Below are 26,020 nucleotides of genomic sequence, written 5' to 3'. Positions count from 1 at the left end.
CTTGCCATCTTGGGGAAGGAGGATGGGAGGAAGGGAGAAAACACTTGAAATCCAAAATCTTATAAAAAAAATGAACGCTGCAAAAAATAAAAACACTATTTACACACACACACACAAAAGTCGTCCAAATATCCAACCCCTCCTTTTAGAGCAAATAAGGAAACAGGTGCAGCGTGCCACGACTCGCCTAAGATAACTAAGGCTGTAAACAGCAGTTATGAGTTCGAATTTTCCTCTTCCCACTGCAAATTCAACGTGCGTACAAGTAGGCAGACAAAAGCATCTGTGATGTAATACAAAGTAATTTCAAGGAGAGAGCGCTAGCATGTAGAAAGCTCTTAATGGAGGAATTCCAATTCTGCTTCCTATTTCGTTGGGTGCTCTCTCTGGTGCCTGGATGCCGTATGAAACTTCAGGAAAGGAATGTGACGTAACAGCAAGGGACGTGACGTAACTCATGGAGGGGAAGGAAATGAATGGGTCGAGGGAGAAGCGCCATCTGTGGGCGGGGCTTTTCCGGTACTGGGTCCGCTTCCACTTCTTTCTCATTGGGGTCAAGCGCGGACTGACGGGTGCGCCCCGCAGGACAAGGCCCCCCGTTGTAACCTGGAGGGTCCCCCTCCCTAATTCTAAAGGCGGGGCGGGCCCAGACCACGAATCCGCCCTGGGACCCCGAGCTTAAGGTCATCTCCTTCACACCCAAGATGGCGGACTGGCGGCGGGGGCGGGGAGGGGCCGGTCACGTGGCCACCGCGAGCTCTGACGTGGAGCACGCTCCCTCGCCCGCCGCGCGGCTCGCCTAACGTGTCCCTCTCGGCGCCCCGTCAGCGTTTCCTTCCGTCCCAGCCTCCGGCCCGAATGGCGGCGCCCAGAGGCACCGGCAGCAGCGGCGCCCCCGGCCCACGCCCCTGGGCCTCACTCCTCCTGCTCCTGGCCACGGCCACGGCGGCGGCGGCGGCGGGCAGCAGTGACGGTGACCGCACCGTGGAGTTTGACGTGCGGCCCGGCGGGGTGGTGCACTCCTTCTCGCAGAGCCACGGGCAGGCGGTACGGGGGGCGGGGGGGCCGGGGCGGCTGGAGGGGCGGGCCCTTCTCCCCCCACCCCGAGCGAACAGCGCGAGTCCCAGGCCTGCGGGGGAGGGGCGCCCAGGCGGCCCCGGCCTCTGATGGTCTGAAGCCTAAGACCCCTCCCCAGCAGGAGCCCAATAAATGTCGGCCGCCTGATGATCCAGGGACCCCGGGAGGGGGATTGGGTGAGCAGCCCCAGGCTCTGGTGAAGGCTCCCATGTCGGACAGCCTCTTCCACCCCCGACCTCCATCTCGAGGTCCCTTCTACCCGTCCCAGTCAATAAGCATTTCCCAAGAGCCGGGGATGTCCAGAGAGGCAAAGGACAGCCCTGCCCCCAAGGAACAGACGAGCCGCGTACAAGATAAATAGGCTATAGTCAACCCAGGAAAGGCCCCAGAATTAAGAGGAGCGGGGGGAAGCCTTCCTGTAGAGAATGAGACTGTAGGTGGGGCTCGAAGGAAGCCAGGAGGCCGAGAGCCTTCCACGTAAGGGGGGGGATTCATTTCAGTCTAATTCAGCAAACCTATTTGGGGTTTCCTCGGCAGAGATACCGCAGTGGTTGGCCATCTCCTTCTTGGACTCATTTTACAGATGAGAAATTGAGGCAGACAGGGTTAAGTGACTTGCCCAGGGTCACACAGCTGGTGTCTGAGGCCAGATTTGAACTCGGGTCTTTTTGACTCTAGAGCTGGTAAAGAGACATGGAGTGGGGAGGTGAAGTCATTGGAAAGAGTGTCTTCTTAAAGGAATAGCAAAGGGTGGCCTAGAATAAGTGGGAGATGAACCTAGCAGGGACATACATTAAACCCTGTGCTAGGCACAGAGGGAGACCCTGAGAGAATTGAACTTGGGTCCCTGTCCACATGGCACAGTCTGGTAGGGAATATAAAACACGTGCAAATATAATGCAGTCGAGTATGGTAAGTGCTTAAGATGACAGTCTGGTAGAAAGAATATTGGACTTGGCGTTACAGTTAAAATGAAACAACCACTGAGTGTCTGTCTGTAGGGTATACATGCAGTGTCAAGCCCGAGCTGGGGGAGTTTCAGATGCAGAATGAGGCTAGCCCTGGCCTGGTCCTGGCTGCACATGTCATCTTAGCTCTGTGAGGCTCATTTTCCTAGGTTTTCAAAGAATCCTTTCTATCTCCATGTCATCTCTTGCCCGGTTGGTTCCCTTTTTCTCTCATAACAGCCACCGCTTGAGCTCAGGCCTCCGCACCTCTTGCCTGGACTTTCAGTATCCTCTTCTTTGGTCTCCCTTCCTTCCTCAAATCTCTTCTCCCCTCCGGGCAATCCTCTACACAGCCGTCAAAGGGATCTCCCTAAAGCAAAGGTCTGACCATGTGTCTGTCTGTTGTGTCTCTTTCTCTCATTATGTTCTCTTAAGCGTAGGTGCGCATGTGGACTCTCCTATCTGTGTGCCTTTCCATTAGACAAGCTGTCCCCCAGGCCCAGGATGCACCTCATTTCAGACTTCTGCCTCTTGAGATCCCTGATTTTTTTTTCAAGGCTCTGCTCAAGCACTGCCTGAAGCCTTTCCTGACCCACCCCCAGCTGTCAGGGCCCTCTCAAAAGTGCCTCACATTTCTTTAGCCTATGTTCTGCTTACGCTTCTATGTGTACATGTGGTCTCTCCTGTTAGTATGTAAGAGCCTTGAGCACAGAGACTATTTCTGTTTTGTCTTAGTGGCCCCAACACTTAGCCCAGAGCCTGGAACGGAGTAGATGCTTAACAGGCATTTGTTGCTTGAGTCATTTCTCTGTAAAAAGCAGGGAATGACTGCTGCTCTTCCTCCGTCCCCTCACACGCTTGTGAAGATGAAGTGAAATAGGAAATGTCAGTGATCTGTGAATGCCATGAGGGTGAGGACTGCTGGACCCTTGCCTAGCCCAGAGCCCTGCTTGTAGCAGGGGTCAAATGACTGTTGTGTTAATAAGAGGACCTAGTGCTCTGGGATGAAGGAAAGAGAGTGCAGGTAAGATGTTCCCAAGGCTAGGGTCCAGGGCCCCACTCTCCAGTGCTGGGGGAACTGGGGCCATTTAGGAAGTGGCTAGTGGAGCTCTCCCTGCAGAACCCCTCAGCCTGGGGCCACAAGAAGGTTACAGCATCTGAGAGGAAAGAAGAGGTGTATCCTGTTACAGCCTCATACACCCCAAGCATGCAGAGCCCCTCTCCGGCATTCTCAAAAAATAGACCCCAGGTACCAGCGAGGTTCAGGGGAATGACCACTTCCCAAAAGAGGTTACATTATGAGAGGGTCCGGACTGTCTGTTGAGGTGAAATCTGCACTCCTGCTAAATAAATCTACTTGTGTGCCCCAGTGTATTTTGGGGGTCCTGGCGCCGTGGACAGTAAGGAGGAGAGAGATCCCAGGGCTCCTCCGTTCCTGAAGTAGGAGTCATCTGCAGCGTGCAGCTGAATTCAGCCAGCATGTATTAAGCATATGCTACAGGCAGTGCTCAGTGCTGGCCCTAGGAAGGCAAAAGCAAATAGTTCCTGCCCTCAGGGAGCTTTTATTCTGTTGAGATTACAGTTTATGTACAGATATATCAATACAAAGTTCTGGGGGTGGGGGAGATCAGGAGAGGCATCACATAGGAAAAGTGTCTTGTGAGCTAATCCTGAAAGGGTAGGTAGCGGCTCCAAGAGAGCAAGGTGAGGACTCTCAGCGTCCAGGGAGGAGAGCCTCTCCAAAGAAAGAGGTAGGATGTCGTGGACAGGCCCCTGAGAGCAGGCAAGTTTAATTAGTTCACAGAGTGTATGAGTGGATATAAAGGGACATTTCTGGGAGAGTGACATAGTGAAGGACTTTGAAGGCCACGCAAAGGAGTTCGCTTTTTTCCTAGAGTCAATGGGGAGCCACTGTGGTTTCTAGACAGCTGGGTGGCCTAGGGGGTAGAGTATTGGACTTGAAGTTAGGAAGTCCTGACTCTGAATCTGGCCTCAGACGCTTAGTAACTGTGTGATCCTGGGTAAGTCACTTTTACCTCTGCCTCTGTTTCTTCATCTGTTTTGATAAGGATAATAATAGCACTGGTCCTACAGGGTCTGCTTTCTCAGTATCTCTCTTTAATGTGGCATCCAGAGCTGCTCCTGATCCTCCAGGTTTATAGGGGCCCTCACCTCTCTCAGATCTATGGGTATTGAGCCGTGGACCAAGGGTCAGGACAACATACAAGACGAGGATACACGGTCCCGGTTGGACGAAGTGTAGATTGTGTGTCTGGGGCTGTAGATGGGGTAGTTCAGGGAAAGGGAGGCGTGAGCGTGGTATCGATGGAGCCAGGAGGGAGGGCTGAAAATGACAGAGAGAGATTTCGGCTCAGCATTAAAAAGTCTCCTCAAAACTAGAGTTGTCCAAAAACAGAATGCATCCTCTGCCTCTGGGGGTGGTGTTTCCGGTCACTGGAGGCCCCCATGTCGGATGGCCTTGTCACAGAGGGTGTTTGTTCTTCAGCCTGAAATAGGGTTTTTCTAAGGTCCTTTTCCACTTTGGGCTCCTGTGTTTTGTTCCTTTCCCTAACTCCTTGCTGTAGATAAATGAGTTACTTAACTGATTGCTTTTTGCCTGAAGCGGTGCCTGACAAAGGCATTTGACTTCCTCTCATGCTCAGAGCCAGAGTCTAAAAAGAAGAGAAGATGTATTTAACAACTCTTTGCCATTTCCCATTGCCTGCTGTTCCCAAGACTTATTTTTTCTCCTTTGTTCTCCAGGGAGGGCACACCTGCACATTCACGTATGCTTCTCAAGGTGGGACTAATGAGGTGAGTTATTCAGATCCTAGCACAGCTCGATCAAAGGACAGTTCCACTCCCCCACAGACGCCAGCTCCACTGCCAGCCTTTCCTTAGAAGCTGAGTGAGCATGTTCTCCTGACAGGCCAACAAAATAGCCTGATGTGCAGAGCCGACTGGCCCTGGGGTCGGGAGACCTGGCCGCTTGTCCTGGTTCATTGTGTGACCCCAGGCAGGGCTTTGAACCCGGAGAGGCCTTCGTGTCAGTGCAGTGAAGAAAATGTTACCTGCCTCATGCCTCTCAGGCTTTGCTGGGAAAGGCCTTGGGTTTGGACCCAGAAGACCTAGGTTTGAATCTTACCCTGTGCAGGTCTCCTCAGGTGGATAGCCTGTCTCACAGGGTGGGGGACACTGGGAAGATTAAAGTGCTATGTGAATGTCACCTACTATTATTATTTTAATTATTTATTCTTATTCCTTTCCTTGCACTCCCTGGGGTGAAGGAATCATTGTATAATAGGTTTGGAGTTTTTATATAACCCATGGTGATGATGTAGTTTAAAAGATGCTGTCTAGTGAATTTCATAATTTCTTAGCATTTCCCCTTGGAGAGGGACTTTATGATGACTAAGAAGTATTGAGAAGTAGATTAGTTACCTGTCCCCTTTCTTCCTCGGCCTTTCCTTAGTGTTGTGCGCTCTGGAATCCCCTGGGCTGTTACCAGACCTGCCTTCATCCTTCCTCCCTTTTTATCCTCGACTCTCTTCAGATAACACTACTTCCTCTCCATGGCTTAGTCGCTCCTTCTCTTGTCCTCGAGACTGGGCTAGGAGCAGGAGAGGGCACTCAGCAGCCTTCTCTTTGAGATGCACCCTGTCTATATCAGCGCTTCTTCCCCCGGGGGCTGTGCATTTGAATGGGAAAAAAGTTATGATTGGTTGCCTTTGTAATCCTATGTGCCTTATTTTATGCATTTAAAAACATCGTTCTGAGACTTCAGCCTGCCAAAGGGTCAGATTCTTGTTGCTGTGATCTGCTGGCTGTCTGGTGGCTCTTCTCCTTTTCTCACATAGCTCAGTACATGTGAACAGGGTCATCTTTTAGTCCAGATGAGAAGTGATGAGGGCATGTCCATGATGAGAAGGAGAGGGTGAGACAGGCGGCGACCGCTAAGTGAGGGGAGCTGTGAAGGTAAAACTGACAAGGCCTGGCAGCTGATGGCTTTGATTGAATTACGGTTATGCTACCAAAATACTGCATTCATCCAGAGGTTATGTTTACACCTGTGTTCACCACCTGAATTGTAATGGGGAGGGCTGAAAGTCAGTGCTGGAGAGGCAAGGCTGCCCTTGGGCCAGACCCTTCCGTAGCCCTGGAAGAAGGAAGAAGTCCTCCCTGTGAGGGCCCATCCATCTTCACGCTGCCCCTTTCACATGGGAGCCTTGCTGGCGTGGGCTTCTTTCGAATGCTTTGTCAGCAAGTCAGTTTCCTTCTTAGGTAATTTTCTAAATGCAGGGAGAGCTTTGTTTGCTGCTGTGCCTGGGTTAGAACATTTTACTGGTGCTCAGGGGTCTCAAAGCAATTTTAAGTCATGAGATGTTTTCCGTTTACAAGCATCATGAGACTTGCGCTGTCTTCCATTCACAGCAATGGCAAATGAGCCTGGACCTCAGTGATGACAGCCGACTCCTCACCTGCGTCATTTGGAGGCAAGTTCAGTCATTTCACTGTTATTTTATCTGTCCTCTGGCTCCTTTAGAACTCATAATGGATACAGCTCTGGATTTGGAGTCAGCATGACCTGGGTTCAAATCCTCCCTCCGACACTGGCAGGGCTGTGTGGCTTCTAGACTAATCCCTTCCCCTCTCTGTGCCTCAGTTTCCTCATCTGCAAAATGGGGGTCATAATAGTGTTTGTAAAGTGCTTTGCAAACTTTAAAATGCCAGATAAATGAAGTAGGAGCTGCAGCAGCAGTGGCGATTGGCCAGCCTTGGAACAAAAAATAAAGGATGTCATCAGAGCTGGGAAGGGACCTTAGAACACTGAATAAGAAATGAAGAAGCATTTATTGTGCCCTTACTTTTGCCAAGCAGTGTGCTGAGTGCTGGGGATACAAGTAGAAAAAGGAAACACTCCCTCGGGGTGAAGAGACAACACGGAGAGGGAGCAGATAGAAAAAAGCCTTATGGGTGTAGTCTCGGCAATGCCTAAGCATCCTTGTGCTGTGGTCTGCAGTTCAGGTGACAGTAGAGTGGTCTTGAGGGCCTAGAGACGGGACCTTAGGGTACATGGGCAGAGCAGATGATAAGGCCTGGTAGTTCTCCATCTGACAGGAAGAAAGAGACTTGGTGACTGCCATCTTATCGGTGTGAATGGTTTGGATGGGTCTGGGAGGAGTCAAGGAAAGACCCCAGATAATCATTTGTTCCATCTCCCTCCTTTTCCAGTGAAGGAGAGCCAGAAAGGACTTAGATGCATTTCTCACTTAATATTGCTAAGGAACGTCCTTTGCCTCCAAGAATGAATGATCCAGTAGTGGTTTTCAAGGTTTTTTTGAATACCCCAATGGTCATACCAATGAGCAGAGAACAGTAGCCAGCTGTAATAAAGCGCTAAGTTGTGTGGAACGGACAATCAGTTCTGTAAGCGTTCAGAGAATGCAACAGTGTGGACAGAAAGGCTTTCGAGAAGAGATGGGACTGGAACTAGGTCCTGAAAGTGGGGCAGGAAGAAGGGGGAAGCCAGGCTATAGAAAGTGAGCATATGATTGTGCTTCGTGTTTTCAGTTAGCTTTTCATGTACAATATGGGTCTTCTCTTTACCCAGTCCCACTGTGAGCTCCATGAGGCTTGTATTTCTAATTCCTTGCCTAGTGCTTGCATTTAGTGGGTGCTCAGTAACCATGTAGTGCTTGAACCTCACTCTTTGTTTAATTGACCTAGATTTCCTACATTAGCTGAAGCAGAAGCCCTTAGGCTCTCTCAGTGGGTTCTAGATGGTCCAGGTTTTAGGAGTACTGCTCTTGTTAACAAGAATGAATGCATCATTGTAGTGTGGGGAGCTAAGGCCATGGGCTAGTGCCTTCAAAGTAGCGTTGGCTATAGTTCTGAATCTACTGTTGTCTCGTTTCTGGAGGAAACCTGTTTAACCTTTGTTTCCTAGTTCAGCTGCCTTCAAAACCCCTCGAAGGGCATTTAAAATTTTGTCAGTGCCTTAGGGATCATCAGAATGTCACTTTAGATGCATTAAAAGATTCTTTGTGAAGGAATGGGAAGCCTTCCCCTGCAACATTGGATACATCTCAAAGCGGAATTGAATGTCACTCATTCCTGCCATTGTTGGTTATTTCCTGGCTGCTGGGGTCCCTCCGCTGATGCAGTTCCCAATTGCTCCGTTTGGAGCCATTCCACACCTGGCTGAGCTAAGCTGGCCTTCAGGCAGATTTTCTGAGGTCATCCCCAGGCCTGGAGTCTGGTAGGAATCTCAGATTTCTAGAGCACTTTGTTTGGGGTTTACAAAGCACTTTACCAGAGCTGCCTCACTTGATCCTCACAACAATTCTGTGAAATAGAGAGGGTGGGTATTATTCCCATTTTATAGGTGGGGCCACCAAGCCTTGGAGGCAGAGTAGCTGACCTGGGATCATCCAGCTGGGAAGCGATGGAATCGGTCTCCAAGATGGTTCTGCTGCCCTCCCTCATGGGAGAGCAAGAGACCTGTGGCAGCATCCCCAGCAGCATGAATACTGCTTGCCCAGAGTCAGTGACCTGTTTGGATAGCTTCCATCTCTCCCTGGTTTTAAGAAGCCAGGCTCAGATGCTAATAGGACAGGCTTCCATCCCTTGGGCCAGCTGCAGGGAATTTGTACCAGCGTTCCCTTCTCTGAATGACTGTAATGACTTTTTTTTTTTTTTTTGCAGGCCCCAGGGAAAGTCTTACCTGTTCTTTACTCAGTTTAAGGCAGAAGTGCAGGGAGCAGAAGTTGAATACGGCATGGCTTATGTAAGTCTTAGTCTGTGGATCTAACTGAAGAGTGGGCATTTGGGGATAATGCTGTGAGGGCTGGGATTGCTGCCCAAGCTTCTGCTCCATGAAGCCAGGCGCCCATGCTGATGGGAGGCAGGGCAGAGGAGGCTGTCGGAATTAATGACAAGTCTGACTTGAGAAAGTGTTTAAAATTCAATTTTGTTACTCAGAAAGCCAGAGACTAACACACACTTAGATGGTTTTAAATGAGTTGCCAAGTAGAGGCCCTGCGTGACTGCTTTAATGAATAGATAATGGGTCATTTGTAATTAGCTGTGGGGTTTCGGGTGGATGCTGCAAAAGGGAAGGGAAGTCTGTTCCCTGAAGTAAGTTAAATGTTTCCCTTTTTTTCTAGGCTTTTCTGTAGTCAGTATATGCCAAAATTATCTAATTCCGAATTGGTGGGATGTTAATAAATGAAATTTACTTCTGTGTATAAAGCTAAATTAGAGAGCTAATGGACTCAGTTTTAGTTAGAAAGGTTTGACTTTATTTTTTAAAAAGGCATCTCTTTTATATTGTTTTTTTGGGTATCCTAGGGCTCCTCATGTCAGGAAATGAGCTTGGTCCTGGCTACCAGCCTGTGGCTTCCATGCAAGCATTTTGCCCACCTTTGGCTAATGTGAAAGTGGGGCAGAGCTGATAAATGTTACATGGCAGAGTCTGCCTTTCTTGTATTCTTTTCATAAATCACTGACTGAAAGAAAAACTTAGAAATAACAGCATTGATAGTGGGCTGAGAGAGCTTTGGGTGTGGGTGGATGCAATTTAGGCCCAGCTCTCATACTCACTGGCCGGGTGACTCTGGACAAGTCTGTGTCTTGTTTGGTCATTAGGAATATAGACGTGGGCAGACTGCATCCCCTCCATGGTGGCCTTGTGAGGAAGGCCTGAAAGCATCATAGAAAACCACGTGTCTTATTTAAAATGCCAGAAGACATTTCTGAGAGCATCAAGGCACAGTGCTCCGGGTAATTCTCACAACAGCTCCATGAGGGAGCTCGTGAAAGCATTATTTTACAGATGAGGAAAGCAAACCTCAGAGAGGGGAAATGGCCGGTCCGTAGTTGCTTGGCCAGCAAGCGTCTGAGGCAGAGCAGGTTCCCCTGTGCCCTTGCTAGCCTTTGGTAAGCCATTTGGTGGTCTCTGAAATAGATTAATGTACACAGCAGCACACTGACTTCTCTGGCATAAGAACTGGGTTTATAGAACAGTTAGACCCCTTGTACAGAGGCCTCTGGTAAACCTCAGAATTGGTTCTTTTCAGTCTAAAGCTTCAACTGGAAAAGATGCAGATGTTCCCTTGAAACCTGAAGAATTTGAAGTGACCAGCACAGCAGGTAAATATTTGCTTTAGAAGACCAGTGAAGGTGAACTGTGAGAGTTGGGCCAGAAGAGAAAGAGAGAAGGCATGAAGAGAGATGAATAATGAATTCAGTATTTATGGGAAAGTCTGTGTTAAAATCACCTCCTTACTACCACCCATATGACCTTAAACAAGTAATTTTAGCTGGGCATGGTGGCACACACACTTGTAATTCCCTGCTGGAGAGAGGGAGGTTGGTGACCGATTGAGCTTGGAAGTTCTGCTTAAGAAGAGTCCATCAGCCCATACCTCAGCCCATGGGAGCAGGTCCAAGATCCTGTCCCAAACAGCAGTGGGATCAGGTCTTTGAGAGCCGCTGTACTTCCAGGCTAGGGAGACCCAGTCTCTAAGAACAACAACAACAAAAAAAAAAGGGACTTCCTTTCTGTGGGTCTCAGTTTCCTTATCTGTAAAATTGGGGATTGAACTAAATAATCTCTCTAAGTTTCCTTATAGCTGTGAAACCTATGACCCAGTGACTCAGTGATTCTGTAGCTCAAATGCAGTAATGTGACGGATTGGGGTGTGGCTGCCTGGAGTAAGATAGTGGGAGATCCAATCAGAAGGGATTGAAGGGCAGCAGATGTGGTAGAGGAGAGCACTGGAATTGGAGGCTAGAGAGCTGTGTTCAGGTCCTAGGTTTGGAGCTCAGAGACTAGCTCCGTCATATCATGTCTTTGTTTTCCTTATTAGGAAAGTGAAAATCATTACCCTTATGTTAGCTTACTCAATGAGACCGTTGTAAGGAAGTCATCCTGTCACCTGAAAGCACCCCATGGAGTTTCTGTCATTGTTAAGAAGTCTGACGTACAATCCAGGAATAACCCTTGTTTTCATTGGATCGTAGACCTTGGGATTGCTCACTTGCCAGAAGAACAGAAGGAGAAGTTTAAGGGCAGGTTAATCACAGAAAGTGGGCAGACTGTATCCCCTCCATGGTGGCCTTGTGAGGAAGGCCTGAAAGCATCATAGAAAACCATGTGTCTTATTTAAAATGCCAGCAGACATTTCTGAGAGCATCAAGGCACAGTGCTCCGGGTAATTCTCACAACAGCTCCATGAGGGAGCTCGTGAAAGCGTTACTTTACAGATGAGGAAAGTGAACCTCAGAGAGGGGAAATGGCCAATCCATAGTTCACAGAAAGCACATGCTTGGTTTTCAAACAGAATTTATTATCTTGGGTGTGAGGTGCCTCAAATGTCTGGCATTTCAGTACAGTTATAGTTTCAAGGGAGACACCCTCAATCCCTAGTCTTTTAGGCCTTAAATTTACCGACATTCTGCCCGTAGTTACCTTTCAAATAAATGACCCCTCCCAGGCCCCTGTTAAGACCGTAGGACATCTTATATTGGGAGTGGGTCCTGGAGTTTTGCTCCATCTTAAGAAAGTGTATGTGTTTCATACGTTCATTTCAATCATTCTAGAGCCAACAATAGTCAGATGTGACCCAGGTTCATAATGAAAGGCTTAGAGTCAAAAACACTCCACTCATTCAGGGCTCAGATGCCAAGAAGACTTTCTCAATCAAGTCCATGCCTCTGAGAGAGGCAAAGCTGAAGGTGACAGTTGATGGCAGAGAAAGGCAAGAGGACAACTTTGGGCCTAGTTCTAGCGCTTAGCACAGAGCCCTCACATAGTAGGCACTTGATAAACGTTGATTGACTGAGATGCCTAGCTCTCTAGGCATACCTGAGTAGCCTCAAGGGCATCACTCACTGTGTGACAGGGCATGTCCTCCTGCCGTGGCTCCTTACTGCTGCAGGGAATCTAAGAGCCTGTCTGGTCTGGCACCCTCATTTTACAGAAGGAGGGGCTGAGTGACTTGTCTTAGGTCAGACAAGCAGCAAGTGAGGTCGATGCCCTGACTCCAAAGCTGGTGCCCACCCCATTACACTTCACGGTGTGTGCCTGGCATTCATCATGGTGACTGAGTCAGCAATGAGAGGGAAGAAGAGAGAAATTATGCATTTTAGGTGAGCTTTCCACATTAAAAAGGTCAAACGTGAAAAAACATTGACAGTGAAAAGAAGTAGGCTTCAGGCGTTTAAAAATTCCCTTCCGGGGCCTTCTTTTGATAATTGAAAGTGCGTTCTGCTTTTTTAACTGCACCTTTGAGCTCATTGGTATAGGAGACTTCCCATGAGGAAGCTGTGTTGATATAGGTAGAGAAATTGTGGTGTTACTATATAGGAATTTACCTTAATTAGTAGAACACTTTTACTTAGAGAATAAGAGTCTTGAATCTGGAAGGAATTTTAGACTAGGAACTAGTTCAACTCCATTTTCCAAATAAGGAAACTGAGGCCTCCAGAGACGAGGACTTGTTCAAGGAAACATAGTGGGTTGATTGATAGCCAAGCCAACTGTGTGTGTTCTTAGTACTTGAGTGTGAATGTAGGGTGTTTTTTTTTTTCCAGTGCCTTTGTATTTTTTTCCCTCTGATTGTATATTTTTGTCTCTGTGTATTTTTTTCAGTGACCCACAGGCAAGGAGCATTCCGATCTGAACTGTCCAAAATTGTGTTAGTGGCCAGAACAGGCCACGTTGAACTGTGATCTGGAGCCTCGTCCAAAGTTTGTCTTGTATTGTCTCTACTGAAGTGACCAGAAGGGACCATTTCATGTGCTGGTTTCCTAGGGGATATTTTCATGGTTTTGCCACACAGATGTCCACGTTGCTGTATTTGGGGTGTTACGGTCAGGACTCTGCAGGTGTCAGAGGGAGTATAGCTTGGGAGCCTCTCTTTCAGGCAAGCAGGAGTGGCCCAGCTCCTCCAGCCTTGCCCCCAGACAGCCTGTCACTGCTTTTCCTTCTGCACCTCATGGTACTTCTGTTCCAAACAAGACTACTTTGATACTTCCTAAGAAGGTGGGGCTAAAACAAATGGTCCCAAAGAGGCCTCCGAATCACCTCAATATTGCAGGAACAGATTTGCCTTCTTGCCCAGATGGGTGCCTCTGTCCAGGGCCCTTTTTTCCCCCCAGATGAGGGGAAGCTGGCCATCTGCTGCCCCATGTTCAGGTCTGAAATCGTCGGTATGAGGAAGGGGCAGGGCAGCTTGACTCTTGACACAAACAGAAATCCAAGCCAACTTACTGCATCTCTCAGTACAGTTTCAGAACTATTTTCCTATGTCTACCCCATTTATTTCCTTATAGATTGACTGTGAAGGGAATTCAACATTCTTTCATGTCTAAATAAATGAAGAGGGGCCAGGGCAGGGTTAAAAACTCTCCTCTGTCTTTGAAGAGCTTTTCTTACTCAAAGGTGTCAATATCTTCAAGCTGCTGGTTGTAGCTGGGCAGGGAGCCCTCTGCCAGGAGGGCTGTGCCTCCGGAATGTAACATTGCCTGGGTGGAAGCCTGTCCAGTCTGAACAGTTACCCAAAGGGCAGAGGAAATGGCCTAACTCGGGACCCAACACTCCCTTGTAGTTGTTAGCTAACATAGGATTAGAGATGGAGGAGCGCTTCTATTCCAAACCCCTCTTTAAACTGAGGCCAAAAGATTAAGTAATTCACCCAGCTTTGCACACAGTGAGTGGCAGAGATGGTCTTTGAACCCAGGTGGAACCTCTGATTCTAAAATCAGCCCTCTCTCCACTGCCCAGAATCGTCTCTCTACTAAGCAGCAAAGCTATAGCTCCACCCCGGGTCTTTGGCCTCCAGATCCAGTGCTTCTGCCCTACTCTATAGATACGGAATCATGAGATCACAGGATTTAGAGCTGGAAAGGACCTCAGAGACCACTTGGTTCAATCCCTTCATTGTACAGATGAAAACTAAATGTCATAAAAGAGAAGTAAATTGCCCGAAGCCATGCAGCAGCAAACTGAACCAGAATTCAAACCCAGGTCTTTGGCTTCATGTCCAGTGCTTTCCCCACCAGAGGCTGCCTCTTCTGCTTTTGGGGGTGCCAGGGCTGATGACAGGCAGATGATCCTTACAGTCTGCTTGCTGAGCCGTTTGCCCGATGCTTAGGTGAGATTCGATGGGGGAAGGGCCCGGGAAGCTGAGAGCTGAGCATTCCCACCGGAGTGCTCACTCATCTTGGCAGAGACAGTCCCAAGTCAAACTCCCCTTCCGGAAAATAGAGCTAATAAAAGCACTAACCTAGTTTTTGGGGTGCTCTAGTTGTTATGGGTAAAGCCCTTTTGAGGATGAAATTCTCCATGTAAGTGCCTTAAATTGTGCCTTAATGGTAAGGGAGGATGTGCCAGATAGAAGAAATCCTTTTGAGTTCAGAGCAATTTAGCTGCACTCTGACACCCTGAAGACCCTGATGGGACTAGACTGTCTGGAATTCTGTCTCTGCCTAATGGAGATACTTCACCAGCTCTGTCATCTTTGTCACTGTGCAGCATTCTCCTAATAGGAGAAAGACTCATCCCCAGCCACCGGCCTGGGCAGGTGACTCATTGGTCAGGAGCTGGGGAGGCGCAGCCTAGAGCAGCAAAGACAAGGGTCACGGTCGCTGTTTCCAAGGGGCTGTTATGTGAAAAGGATTAGGCTTGTTCTGCCTGACGAGTAGGGGCCAAGGTGCAGAGAGCTGGGTGTCAGCCCAAGTCTGTGCAGCACTTAGCTTGTGCCAGGCGATGTGCGGAGTGCTTTACAAGTACAGTCCTGGGAGGTGGGTGCCGCTGTTAGCCCCATTTTACAGATGAGGCAACTGAGGCAGGCAGAGGTTAAGTGATTTGCCCAGGGTTACACAACTAGTGTCTCAGGCTGTATTTGAACTTGAGTTTTCCTGAGTTTAAAAAAGAAAAAAGTTCAAAAACTTAAAATGATTAGCTATCCAAAGTGGATGGAATTGCCCGCATTGTGAAGTCGTGGGTTATGGGAACATCACTGAAAGTCTTCAGATGCAGAGATGATGAACTCTTATGGGAGAGATTCCACCCATGGGTGTAGGTTGGTCTAGGCGCTCCAAAGGCCCGTGCTGCACTATGATTCTGGTGTGGTTTGGCCATTGATGGCGTCTGCTTTCCTCTTTGAGGGGCCAGTCTGCTGTCTTCACTAAACTGGCTAGTGCTCTCCCTAAAAAGAAGGTATACTGAAAGTTTTCTTTGTGGTGAAAGGGTTGCTGCTATTCCTTAGTCAGCTTCAACTAACACAGGACATGCACATTACAGGACGGAAGAAACCAGAGATCCCAAGCATGGTTGTTAGTGAACCATGGTTACAAAAGTGGTTCTAGTTAGTGGCCCACTCTTTTCTCACTGCCTCTGATCAGAGCTCCACTAATAAATTCACAGGGATGCTATTCCAGGCCTTTATTTCTTACATCTGGATTGCAGTACAATGACTCAAGCCAAGAATCACATTTTATGAAAAGCCTTGACTGCCTTTGGCGTTTAGGGAAAGAAAAACACGCCCACGGAATGAATAAACAAATAAAAACCCAGAAGGGTTCTGATCTGGCTGGAGCAGGAGCCTGGGAGTTTGACTCCTGGGTTTTCTTTCTAGGTCTTCTTGCTGCTGTTTTCCTACTGTGCAAATCAATCAAGAGTCTTTGGTTTGCCTATTGGAAAAATGGAACTCTGGTCACTTCCCAGAGGATTGGATGCCAAGATGAAAGACATTCAAGTACAAATCGATGTTCTCAAAATAAGGGGTGGAGGGAGGATCAGATTGGAACTACAGATTCTGAGGTTGGGGAAAATCTGTAGCCCCTAGTGTGACAGTGCAGAACAGTAGCATAGGGCCATGAACAGCATATTGGACTGGGGGTCAAAACAACCTCTAAGCCCAGCTCTGCCAGTATGTGGCCGTACAGCTCTGGTATAGTAGAGTGCTGGCCCTGGAGTCAGGCCTGAGTTCAAATGTGACCTCTTATACTTATTAGCTGTGTGGCCCTAGGCAAGTTTCTTAACCCTGTTTGCCTCAGTTTCCTCATCTGTAAAATGAGCTGGAGAAGGAAATGGCAAACAACGCCCGCGTCTTTGCCAAGAAAACCCCAAATGGGGTCACAAAGAATCTGACATGATTGAAACAAATGAACAACAAACAACTGGGCAGATTCACTTCTATTCAAGAGTTTGGGAGATAGGAAAATCGAATTAGGCTCTTTCCTTGTGGAGGTTACAGTCTGCAAGGGAACAGACCTAATCACAGCTCACTCTGACAATGAGTGATACTTGTTAGGTGCCTTAGATGAAAATGAAGGGCTCTCTGAGGTCAAAGGAAGCAAAGGATGGCTGTGTTGGGCTGAGGGAAGATTTTTCAGCAATGCCATTTAAACTTGGTTTTAGAGGATGGGAAAGCAATAGGGGTAGAAACAGTCTAGTCATCACAGCCCACATATGGTGGTAGAGCATGAGACCCATGCTATGAACAGAGTTGTCCTGTTTGAGGCAGGAAGGGGAGGGTGGCACCAGTTCAGGGAGGGTTGTGAGTGCCAGGGTAAGTAGTATAGGCTTGGTAGGCACTGAGGCTTTTAAACACAAGAATGATAGGTCCGGATTGGTGCATGAAGACGAACCTGGCCGCTGCATGAAGGATGGCTTGGAGGGGGGGGGGGTCAACAGTGAAGGTGGGAAAACCAGTTAGGAGGTTATGTGATAGTTCTAGGGGACACTAATGAGGACTGGCATTAAGGTGGGAGCAGCATGATTAGATGGGAGACATCGAGACCGTCTCAGTCTCTGTTCTGCAAAATGAGGAGGTAGGACTGGGTGGTCCCAGAGGTTCTTTCAGACTTTGACACTCTGATTCTAGTGCAAAGAGATTCCTTGTTATGTATAAATTAGCCTCCACCTATGGGGGAATGTACTTAGACTGAAGGTGGTTGGGCTTTGAAACATGAAAGCCTGAAATTTATCCACTTTGTGAACTGACGGAGGAGCAGGAAGCATCGAGCAGGCAGAGCAGCTCCATGCTCCAAACCTTGTAGTCATCTGAAAGACCAGGCTTGCAAAAGCCCCCAGCTGCACTCCTCACTGCAGGCACCAGGTTGAAAAGCTAAGTCAAGCCTGGATCTGCTGAGGACCCATTGCCTTCACTAAGGCATGTACTTCGTACATGACAAAAGCAAGTTCTGAGCTGTGGCCCGTTCCTCCCTGGGATGAGATAGTCTTACTCACTGCTCTCCTCTGGGCCCCCACCAGTCAAACAGGCAGGAATTTGCCCAGGATTCTGCTTTCTGTGCCTTCCTTAGAGCAGCCTACCTCATTGTCAGTTGTTTTCATATGTGGTATGTGGACAATGCCCTCAGTGGCATTTGGGGTGGGGCATGGGTAGCAAAGGGACTTGCAGCTCCAGACAGACCACCTCAGTCTGTCAGCATGGATGGGCTTTTTTTCCAGCTCCCCCCTACACTGGTTCTTTCGTGTGTGTGTGTGTGTGTTTCTCTTGAAACTTGTGATTTTAAGATGAGTAAAAAAACTGAGCTGCATTGGTCTTTGGAGTCCACAGCCAAGCTGGCCATGTTCTGAAATGAACCCTTGTTCTGGAATAGAGTGGCCCACACTCCCACTGCCTGTAGCCTCCACACTGAGGGGTGGGGAAATGGGAGCTGTTGTCAGAAAAGGTCACCAGAGTATGATCGTTTGTGCAGTGCTAGGACCATTATTTCCATTTAAAAGGCAAAAGGGAAGAGGGAGAGCAAGGCCAGACTGGGAACCAGTTGCATGCCAGTTAATTACCAGCTTTGAGTCAGTCCAAGTAGAAGACATGTGATTTTATTTAAATAGCTCAGTAGTGTCAGTTGTCTTTAAAAAAAAATTTTTTTTTAATCCCAAACCCGTGAAATACTAAGGCCAGATTGGATAGTGACCAAGGAACAAACACAAACAATTATATTGATAGAATCAGTTGGAGGAACTGAGGACAGAATGTCATTGGGGAACCTCTGGGTTCCTCTTAGGATAAACAAAGTGCCCATTTGTCATTTGGTCTGAAGCTTCATCTCTGATCTCACTGGAAATGAGAATCCACAGTATGGAAGGTTCATTTGCATCTCATGGATGAGGATGGGGGTGGTCATGGCCTTTTGCCCACATGTGGAAAGGGAGTCCCAGCCACGGTGGAAAAATACCACAGGACAAGCAACTATGCGCCTTTGAGTTCAAAAGGGGACATGTAAGATGAACCATCAATCTCTCCTCAACAGTAGTATCTATCTTCCCTCTGCTAGCTGTTTCTTTAGCCCAAGATTATATCCTAAACAGATCTGGTTCTTACGAACCTTTAAGTCCTAAAAAACGAAAACAAAAAACACCAAATCTTCCTGAACCTTCTGCAGGCCTTGCAAACAGATACAGCACCTAAAGCCTGCATGTACTGGAACTCCCAGGCCTTTGCCTCTTTGCATGAAACAACCCCAAGGTCCTGTTAACATTGAGAGTGGGAAGGAGGCCTGCTCCTATGCGGTAGGTTTTCTCTAGCTAGCTCCTGGACTGCATACACTGGGCTTTCAGAAGTGTGAATGCAGCTGGATCTCATAAGACCACAGGGCAGTTCCTGAGCTACACACAGGAATGAGAGCTCAGACCGACCAAGTCAGAGGATTCATTGGGGGTGTGTGGCCAACTCCCCAAAGCTGAGGTGCTGCTAGCCACCACGCCATATTCTCCTCCACGGTAAAATGCACCACTCTTGGAAGCAAAAAGCCCCTTGGGCTCCTCTGTTCCCTGAGAGCACTTCCTACACAGGTGGAGGCGATGCCTGTGAAATCTGCTGGTAAAACAATTCTGTGGGTTGCAAATTCCCTGTTATGCCGTAAGGAATGGGAGAAGATCAAGTCAGTCGGGCTAGATTCAGATTGGGAGAAAAGAAATAGGAATAAAAACACATCTCCCCCACCTCCGAGGCCATAGCAGTATAGTTGTCCCTGTATTTCATATAGTTTCTGAGGTCATATGCTATCTTCATCCAGCATTTTATTGATCCCGTCACAGATCCGTCGCAGGTGGGAGCGGTAGGGCTCAGAGGGTCCATAGAGAGCCGCCAGGAATTCATAGTCTGCAAAGTGGTTAAAGACACGGTTGATCCGAGAATGGGATTTGCTTGTCAGGTGTGTGTTGACAGCCTGGTGCAGCAGGTCTCGACACTCGTGGAGGGCGGTGGCCATGACCCGACGGTCGAATGTGAAGTCTATCTGGTAGAAGCTGACTGCTGTCATGGCCAGGTGATGGACCTTCTTTCGAAAGCGTTCCATCAGCGCCAGCTCTTCTGGGCTGAACTGCCCGTTGCGGTAGAGGATACCCAGCTTCATGACAACCTTGATGAGGTCCTTGATGATCTTTTGAGCCTCCTTGCGGTTCCGGGTGAATTCCTTTGTCACCCTGTAGAGCTCATCCAAGACCTCGCTGCTTGTGTCATCGATGAACACGCTGGCCATGGTTTTGGATGCCATCTTGCTCAAGAGTTTCTTCTGAGCCTGAAGGGCAAGGTTCTTGGTGCTGAAGGTGTCCATGTTTGCTGAAGGAAGGCAGGAGGGGAGAGAGAAAGAAAGAAAGAAGAAAGAGAAAAGTGCATGTGAGTAATCCCTTGCACCCCAGCTGAAGTTCTCTGGCCAGCCTTCCCCCCACCTTGGCAGCTTGTTTCATGACACTGTATCCTTCACTCTCATTTTGTTGTGACATCATTCCCCTCCTCCTCCTCCCATTTGTAAAATAGGCTTTGTTCTCACACTTCCTAGTTGTAGGACCTAAGGTAAGGCACATCTCTAGGAGCCAAAGGAGGTTAGACTCCATCTCTGATTCTTAATGGCCCTGACAATCAAGAGTCCTCTAATGATTTCTTAATTTTTTTTAAATAAAGACATTTCATTTGTACCTTTTTGGCTTCATATCATTGCAGTTTCCTTCCCTTATAAAATAAAAAAGTTAGGCAAAACCACCTGATGCATCAAGGTGGCTCTTAGTGTAAATGACATCCTATACCTGCAGGATTCCACTTTTCTAAGGAAAGGTGGGAAAGCCTTTTCTTCTCTCCAGGACAAAGACTAGTCATCTATTAACTTCATCAAGGATTTTGGTTTGTTTGAAAAAGAAAAGCAAATGGCTAGGTGGTAAGGTGCAGTCAGAAGGGCCTGAGTTCAAATTTGTACTCAGACAATAGTTGTGGGACTTTGGGCAGGTCATTCTACCTGTCTGCCTCAGCTTCCTCAGCTGTAAAATAGTGATAATAACAGCAGCTACCTATTTTGAAGGATTTTTGTAAGGGTCAAATGAAATAATATGTGTAACGTGCTTAGCATAGTGCCTGGCGCACAGTAGGCACCATATAAATGCTTATTCCTCTCCCCTTCCCTTAAAGGAAGTAAATGACTTCAGTTTAACAATTGGGAAAGGGAAAAATAAAGATGAATTTCTTTAACAGCAGATGTATAGAAGGGGTAGGGATGAGGGTGGGTTGTAAGTATTTTAAGAATCGGAAAGCAATTTCCTTCCTCCAGAAACCTGAAAATGACAGGTTGAGACTTTCATCCCTCAGGGGACAAGAAAACTGTCTCACCATTTAAGAAAGGCAATTCTAACATCTTGGGCATGCAGAGAAGCCATTGTCTCCCCAAATTCCTGGGGGACCTTGGAATTCCAAATACCTTGGAATCATTCTTGAGTCTCCTGTCTTCCCCACACTCAAATATTCATTAATTGGCCAAGCCGCACCAGTTGATTCTCCTATACAAATCTCTCCCATCCACCATCCCTTCTCTCCACTCTCATGGCCACTACCCCACTAAAGGCTGTCATCACCTCTCATCCAGACTCCACTCATAGCTTCTTAACAGGTCTGCCTATTCTCAGTCTTCCCCTGTTCCCATCCATCTGCCACACAACTGCCCAAATAATCTTCCTAAAGCACCGGTCAGATCAAGTCGGCCCCCTGCTTCGAGAAACTGCACTGACTCGATATTGACTCTAGGATAAAATCTGAACTCCTCAGCTTGGCATTTAAAGCCCTTCACAGTCTGCCTCTAGCCTCCCTCCCTTTCCAGACTTATTTCAGGTAACTTCATATACTTTTTAGATTTCATCCAAGACCATCTACTTGTTCTTCCCTAAATGTGGCATTTCATCCCCCTGCCTCCATGACTTTGTATGGCTGTTCCTCATGCCAGGGATGCCCTCCCTTATCTCTGCTTTTTGGAATCTCTAGCTCCCTAGAGACTCAGCTCATGTACCAGTTTTCCTGATTCTCCCTAGAGTTGTTCCTCTCTCCCTCCTCAAATTACGTTGCATCTTGTCCTCTGGTAAAACATAAACTCCTTGAGGGCAGAGGCTGTTTTTCATTTTTACCCCTGAATCCCACACTGCATACTGTGCATTTAACAAATCCTTGTCCAACTGAAGAGAAGCGACATTACCTGTGGGCATTTGTAGATTACCTTTTGTGGGACCCTCAGAACTGGCACTTACCATAAGAACGTGAGTTATAGTGACTTTAGAGTTTAGAAGATCACAGATTTAGAATTGGAAGGAAGTTCAGAGGCAATCTAGTACAACCTGCTCCTTTTACAGATAAGGAAACCAAGGCCCAGAAAAGTCCCGTAGTGACTGGCAGAGCCAGGATTCCAATTCAAGTCTCACGTCTCCCACTTCAGTTTCAGCACTCTTGCTGTTGCTTCACAATGCCTTGCCAGCTAGTCCATTTTCCAGATTAGGAAACCGAGGCCCAGGAAGTAATAATAAATTGCTCTCAAAATGACTGTTCTTGTTTTTTATAGCCCTTTGAAGTTTTCCATATAACAATCCTATAAGGCAGATGGGGGCAAGCATGACCTTCCTTCTGGTGAAGTCAACTTCTAGTCACCCACACATGCTATCCAGCATCAAGGGCACAACTTCTAACCCCAAGCCCTAATGCTCCTTCGGCCACACAATGCTAAGCCTCCTCTAGAGAGGAGCAGGATCACTACCACCCCAGCCTATCTTCAAATGCAAGCAGGGGGTCGTGGAGCCAGCATGGGATTTAGGGTAGGAAGACCTAGGTGTGAATCCTGGCTCTGTTATTTGCTACAGCATCGCTCATTTCTGTAATTCCTAGTTCCCCTTCCAAGTTCCTGAATCAATAACAGATTCAATCACAGGATGGCACACCCAGAAGCTAGCGCCATTCTGTGGGCACTGCCCTATGGGAGCAGCCCATATGTTTTTAGCAGCTGTGACCCAAGGAAGCTTGTCATGAAATCAGCCAGCAAGGAAGGGTAGCCTGAGCTTGTCATGAAGTCAGCCAGCAACAAAGGGTAGCCTGATCTGGTTTGGGTTATGACAGACTATTTGGAAGACTTTGCGCAGTAACCATCTTTCTTTTGTGTAGAGGTGGGGGACTATGGGTGTAGAATATTATATATGCTGTCAGATGGGTCTCTCTGTGGGTTAGTTTTGCTTAACTATTTTTGTTTGCTACATGGGAAGGCTCGCAGGGTAGGGAAGAATGAGAGAAGTGTGAAGGATACAAGGAAGAATATTTCTATGAGTGAAAAATCCAAAAACTTAGAAATGAAACAAAATTTTAAAAAACAGTGACACAGACAAAAGGCATGAATCACACAGGATAAGCAGGCATGGGTGGAGTGCATTCTTCCTGGCTGAAAGGAACGTTCAGGTCAATGTGACCACAGAAGGGACTTGGTTCTTGATCAGTCTTCAAATATTTGCTGAGTGCCTATTGTGTACTTTTGGTTCTGCCTTCAAGGCTTGTCAAGGGATTAGATTCAGCAAACCCACTTCCCCAAACCTAGAGTCAGAACTGGAAGCTCATAGAGCTGGAAAGGAACTTGTTGATAGAGGCCAATCTTCTCATTTTACAGCTGGGGAAACTGAGAACTTGGATGGGGAAGAGACTCCTCCAACTGCTTAGTGACAGAGCTGGCCCAGAATCCATCTTTGCTAGCCCATCCAGGGCACTTTCTACTGCACCACACTGTTGGAATGGATGCACTTTCCCTCAATGCTTTCAATTTCTTTATTATTCCTTTCCCCAATCCATTCAGCACACATTTATGAAGCACCTACTAGATGCAAAGTTTTATTTCACCAAGTCCTAGCATATATGGTACTTTGCATCCATAAGATGCTTCGTAAATGAGTGTTGACTGAATGGAGGAAGGAATAAGTCCTTACAGTCTACTGGAGTGATACTACCAGTGGTATGCTTGTAAACGTGTAACAACTGGCTCTCCAGGAAAAAAAAAAATTTTCAGAACACACTTTTAAGTTTAATTTGAAGTATTAACATTTTCTCCATCACTTTCTTAAGTCTAGATGGTCAGCATAACAATAAAACAAGCTGTAAGTCTCGATTTGTATCTAAGGTGTAAATGCTCACACTGAAAATTTAACAATTGGCTCTTGTGAGCCAGTTCGAGCTGGCTCCAGCACAGCCCTGGACATCAACACAGATAAATAAATATGACTTAATTTGAGAGGCCAGAGAAAGCACTGACAAACTAGGGAGAACAGGGAAGGCTTCCTGTAGGAGGTGGCCCCTCAGTGGAGCTTGAAGAAAGCAGAGGATTTCCGAGAACCAGGAGTGTAAGAGAATATTTCACACATGGGAAATGAAGGGGACAGAGGCTAGAGATGGAACTCCAAGTTCAAGAAATAGCAGAAGGAGGGTGGTTTGGTTGGAATTTACAGTTTGTAAAAGGGAGAAATGTGAAATGAGCCTGGGGTGAAATGGAAGCGAGGCTGGAGCCAGATTGTATATAATTCTTATTGTTGGTCCCTCCTTTCTAAAAGGACCAATGACATCACAGATGCCATCATCAATGCCTTGATTGAGTGAATTGGATTTAAATGAGGCAGAGCTGCAAAGTCGTCAGCCTCACTATGTCTTCCAGAATCATTGAGGTCCAGTGGCAAGACACAAGTCAAGACCACTGGGGATGGCCCAGGATGCAGTGGGTGACCTTGGCGGCTTTGACGTCTGACCAAGCTCTAAGCTCCACAGGGCCCGCTTCAGCTCCTTCATGGCCGATGGAACAAGTTGTTCTCATCTGCACCATATTGCACGGGAAATCTTCACGTGCTCAGGGTAGACATGGCCAGGGGGAGTCCTGAAGCAGGGGAGTGACTTTAGGAAGATGATTTTGGCAGAAAGGATTTGGAAACAGAAGAATCTGGAAACATTCCCCAAACGCCTAGATCTTTTTGTGTTTATGTTGTCTAATGAGCCCCGGCCATGGCTGGTCGGAAAAGGAGTCCTGATAGTCACAGGGTGAGAATGAGAAACTGGACTCCTTTCCACGGTTCTGAGCGGATGTTTGTGCCGATGATCATCAAAGCAATAATTTGCGTTTCTGCAGAACTTTTAGATTCATAAAGCACTTTTCTTACTATGATGCCCAGGAAGTAGAATTCAGAGGATTCAGACCTGGGAGGGCCCCTCAACACTGGGTAGCGAAAGGGGTTCTTCACCTGGGGTCTGTGAAATTGATTATTATGTTTCACTAGAATCGGTTTCCTTCGTAATCCTCTGCATTTTAGTTTGTGTATTTAAAAACATTCTTCTGAAAAGGGTTCCCTAGGCTTCCCCAGTCTGACTGCCAAAGGGGTCCAGGACAGAAAAAGGATGAAGACCCTCTGCTGTAGTCCAGTCCTGTCTTTTTTCAGGAGGAACCTCAGAGGGAGAACAAGTGATCTGTCCAAAGTGGAAGAAACTCAGGACTTCTGACCCTGAGGCTGGGGCTCTTTTCACCCCATAACAGCATATGTCTATCCTTCTTTTACAAAGAAAGGAAGCCCAGAGTACGTCCATGTCCCTGTGGCTGAGATTCAGACCCAGTTCTCTGAGCTTCGAATTTAGACCCCTTCATCACATCACAACAGAGTGTATTTTTATCCCTCTTTTGGAGATGAGGAAATGGGCCTAGAGTAGGCCCTTACCACATAACTAGTTAGTGACAAAGCCCAGGATTTGGATGGAGGGCCCCTGATTCTCTTTCCACTATAATTAACACAAAGCACTTTGCACTTAAGGTGAGAAGCTCTCCTTAGTCATCCAGACCCCTAGCCCAGCAGATAATAGAGAATCCTCCCTGACCCCCAAAGCCTGTTGTAGATTAGCGAGCCAATCAGAGTAGAGCCACCAAGAAATTTATTGTGCCCATGGTTTTCACAACAGAGTTATTTATGGCTTTCTGGAAATGCAATGGTTAGTCAGAATTTCCTTTGATGTAAAAACATTGATTTTTTTAACAGTGTGAACCTTGGACGGGGGCTGGCTCCCACTCATATTAAAGAGCAGAAAAAATACAGGGGCAGCCCTGCCCATAGCTGGAAGTTGGCAGGCCGGGGTTTCTGATCAGGGACCAATCATTTACTTAGCAGAGGAGGAGGAGGAGGAGGAGGAGGAGGAGGAGGAGGAAGCACAATTCAGGTAGCTAGGACCTTGGCAGTGGCCTGGGCCTCCTGGAGTCTAGGTCTGGCTTTGCTTTTTCTAACTGCGTGACTTTGGGCAAGTCAGTCCTTTTCTCTGGGCCTCAGTTTTTCTGTCTATAGGATCATAGGTTTTAGAGCTAGAAGGCCTCATAAGAGATTATCTGGTCCAGATGAGAACAATGAGGCCCAGAGAGGTTATGGGTTGTTTGTTCGAGGTCACACCAACAGCAGACTCGATATTCAGACCAAAGAATAAGACTCTTCTTATTACAAGTCTCGTGCTTATGTTGATGTTTAGTCATTTTCAGTGTCCTCTTTCGGGGGTTTCCTTGGCAGAGACACCGGGGTCGTTTGCCATTTCCTTCTCCAGCTCATTTTTACAGATGAGGAAACTGAGGCAAGCAGGGTTAAATGACTTGCCCAGGGTCACACAGCTAGTAAGTGTCAGAGGCTGGATTTGAACTCAGATCTTCCTGCTGCTAGCTTCCTG

The 26,020-nt window shown here is 47.5% G+C and overlaps 2 protein-coding genes across 2 annotated transcripts in view; one reads left to right on the top strand and one right to left on the bottom strand.

Annotated features, from left to right (window-relative positions):
• Positions 1-679: 679 nt before the first annotated feature.
• MYDGF (myeloid derived growth factor) lies at positions 680-13,463 on the top strand. The gene is given in 7 exon segments (XM_036741777.1): positions 680-769; positions 771-1,047; positions 4,788-4,838; positions 6,456-6,517; positions 8,730-8,811; positions 10,103-10,175; positions 12,679-13,463. Coding segments are annotated over 7 exon segments (690 nt in total). The 5' UTR covers positions 680-704; the 3' UTR covers positions 12,759-13,463.
• A 4,401-nt stretch (positions 13,464-17,864) lies between these two features.
• TNFAIP8L1 (TNF alpha induced protein 8 like 1) overlaps positions 17,865-26,020 on the bottom strand; it is a 28,986-nt gene continuing 20,830 nt past the window's right edge. The window contains 1 exon segment of the mRNA XM_036742276.1: positions 17,865-19,621. Coding sequence (XP_036598171.1) covers positions 19,056-19,621 — 566 coding nt within the window. The 3' untranslated portion in view covers positions 17,865-19,055.

This window comes from Trichosurus vulpecula, chromosome 1 (assembly GCF_011100635.1).
Source record: "Trichosurus vulpecula isolate mTriVul1 chromosome 1, mTriVul1.pri, whole genome shotgun sequence".
NCBI classification, from domain to species: domain Eukaryota; kingdom Metazoa; phylum Chordata; class Mammalia; order Diprotodontia; family Phalangeridae; genus Trichosurus; species Trichosurus vulpecula.
The sequence above is the reverse complement of the archived record's forward strand: the minus strand, read 5'-3'. Positions and strand labels throughout refer to the sequence as shown.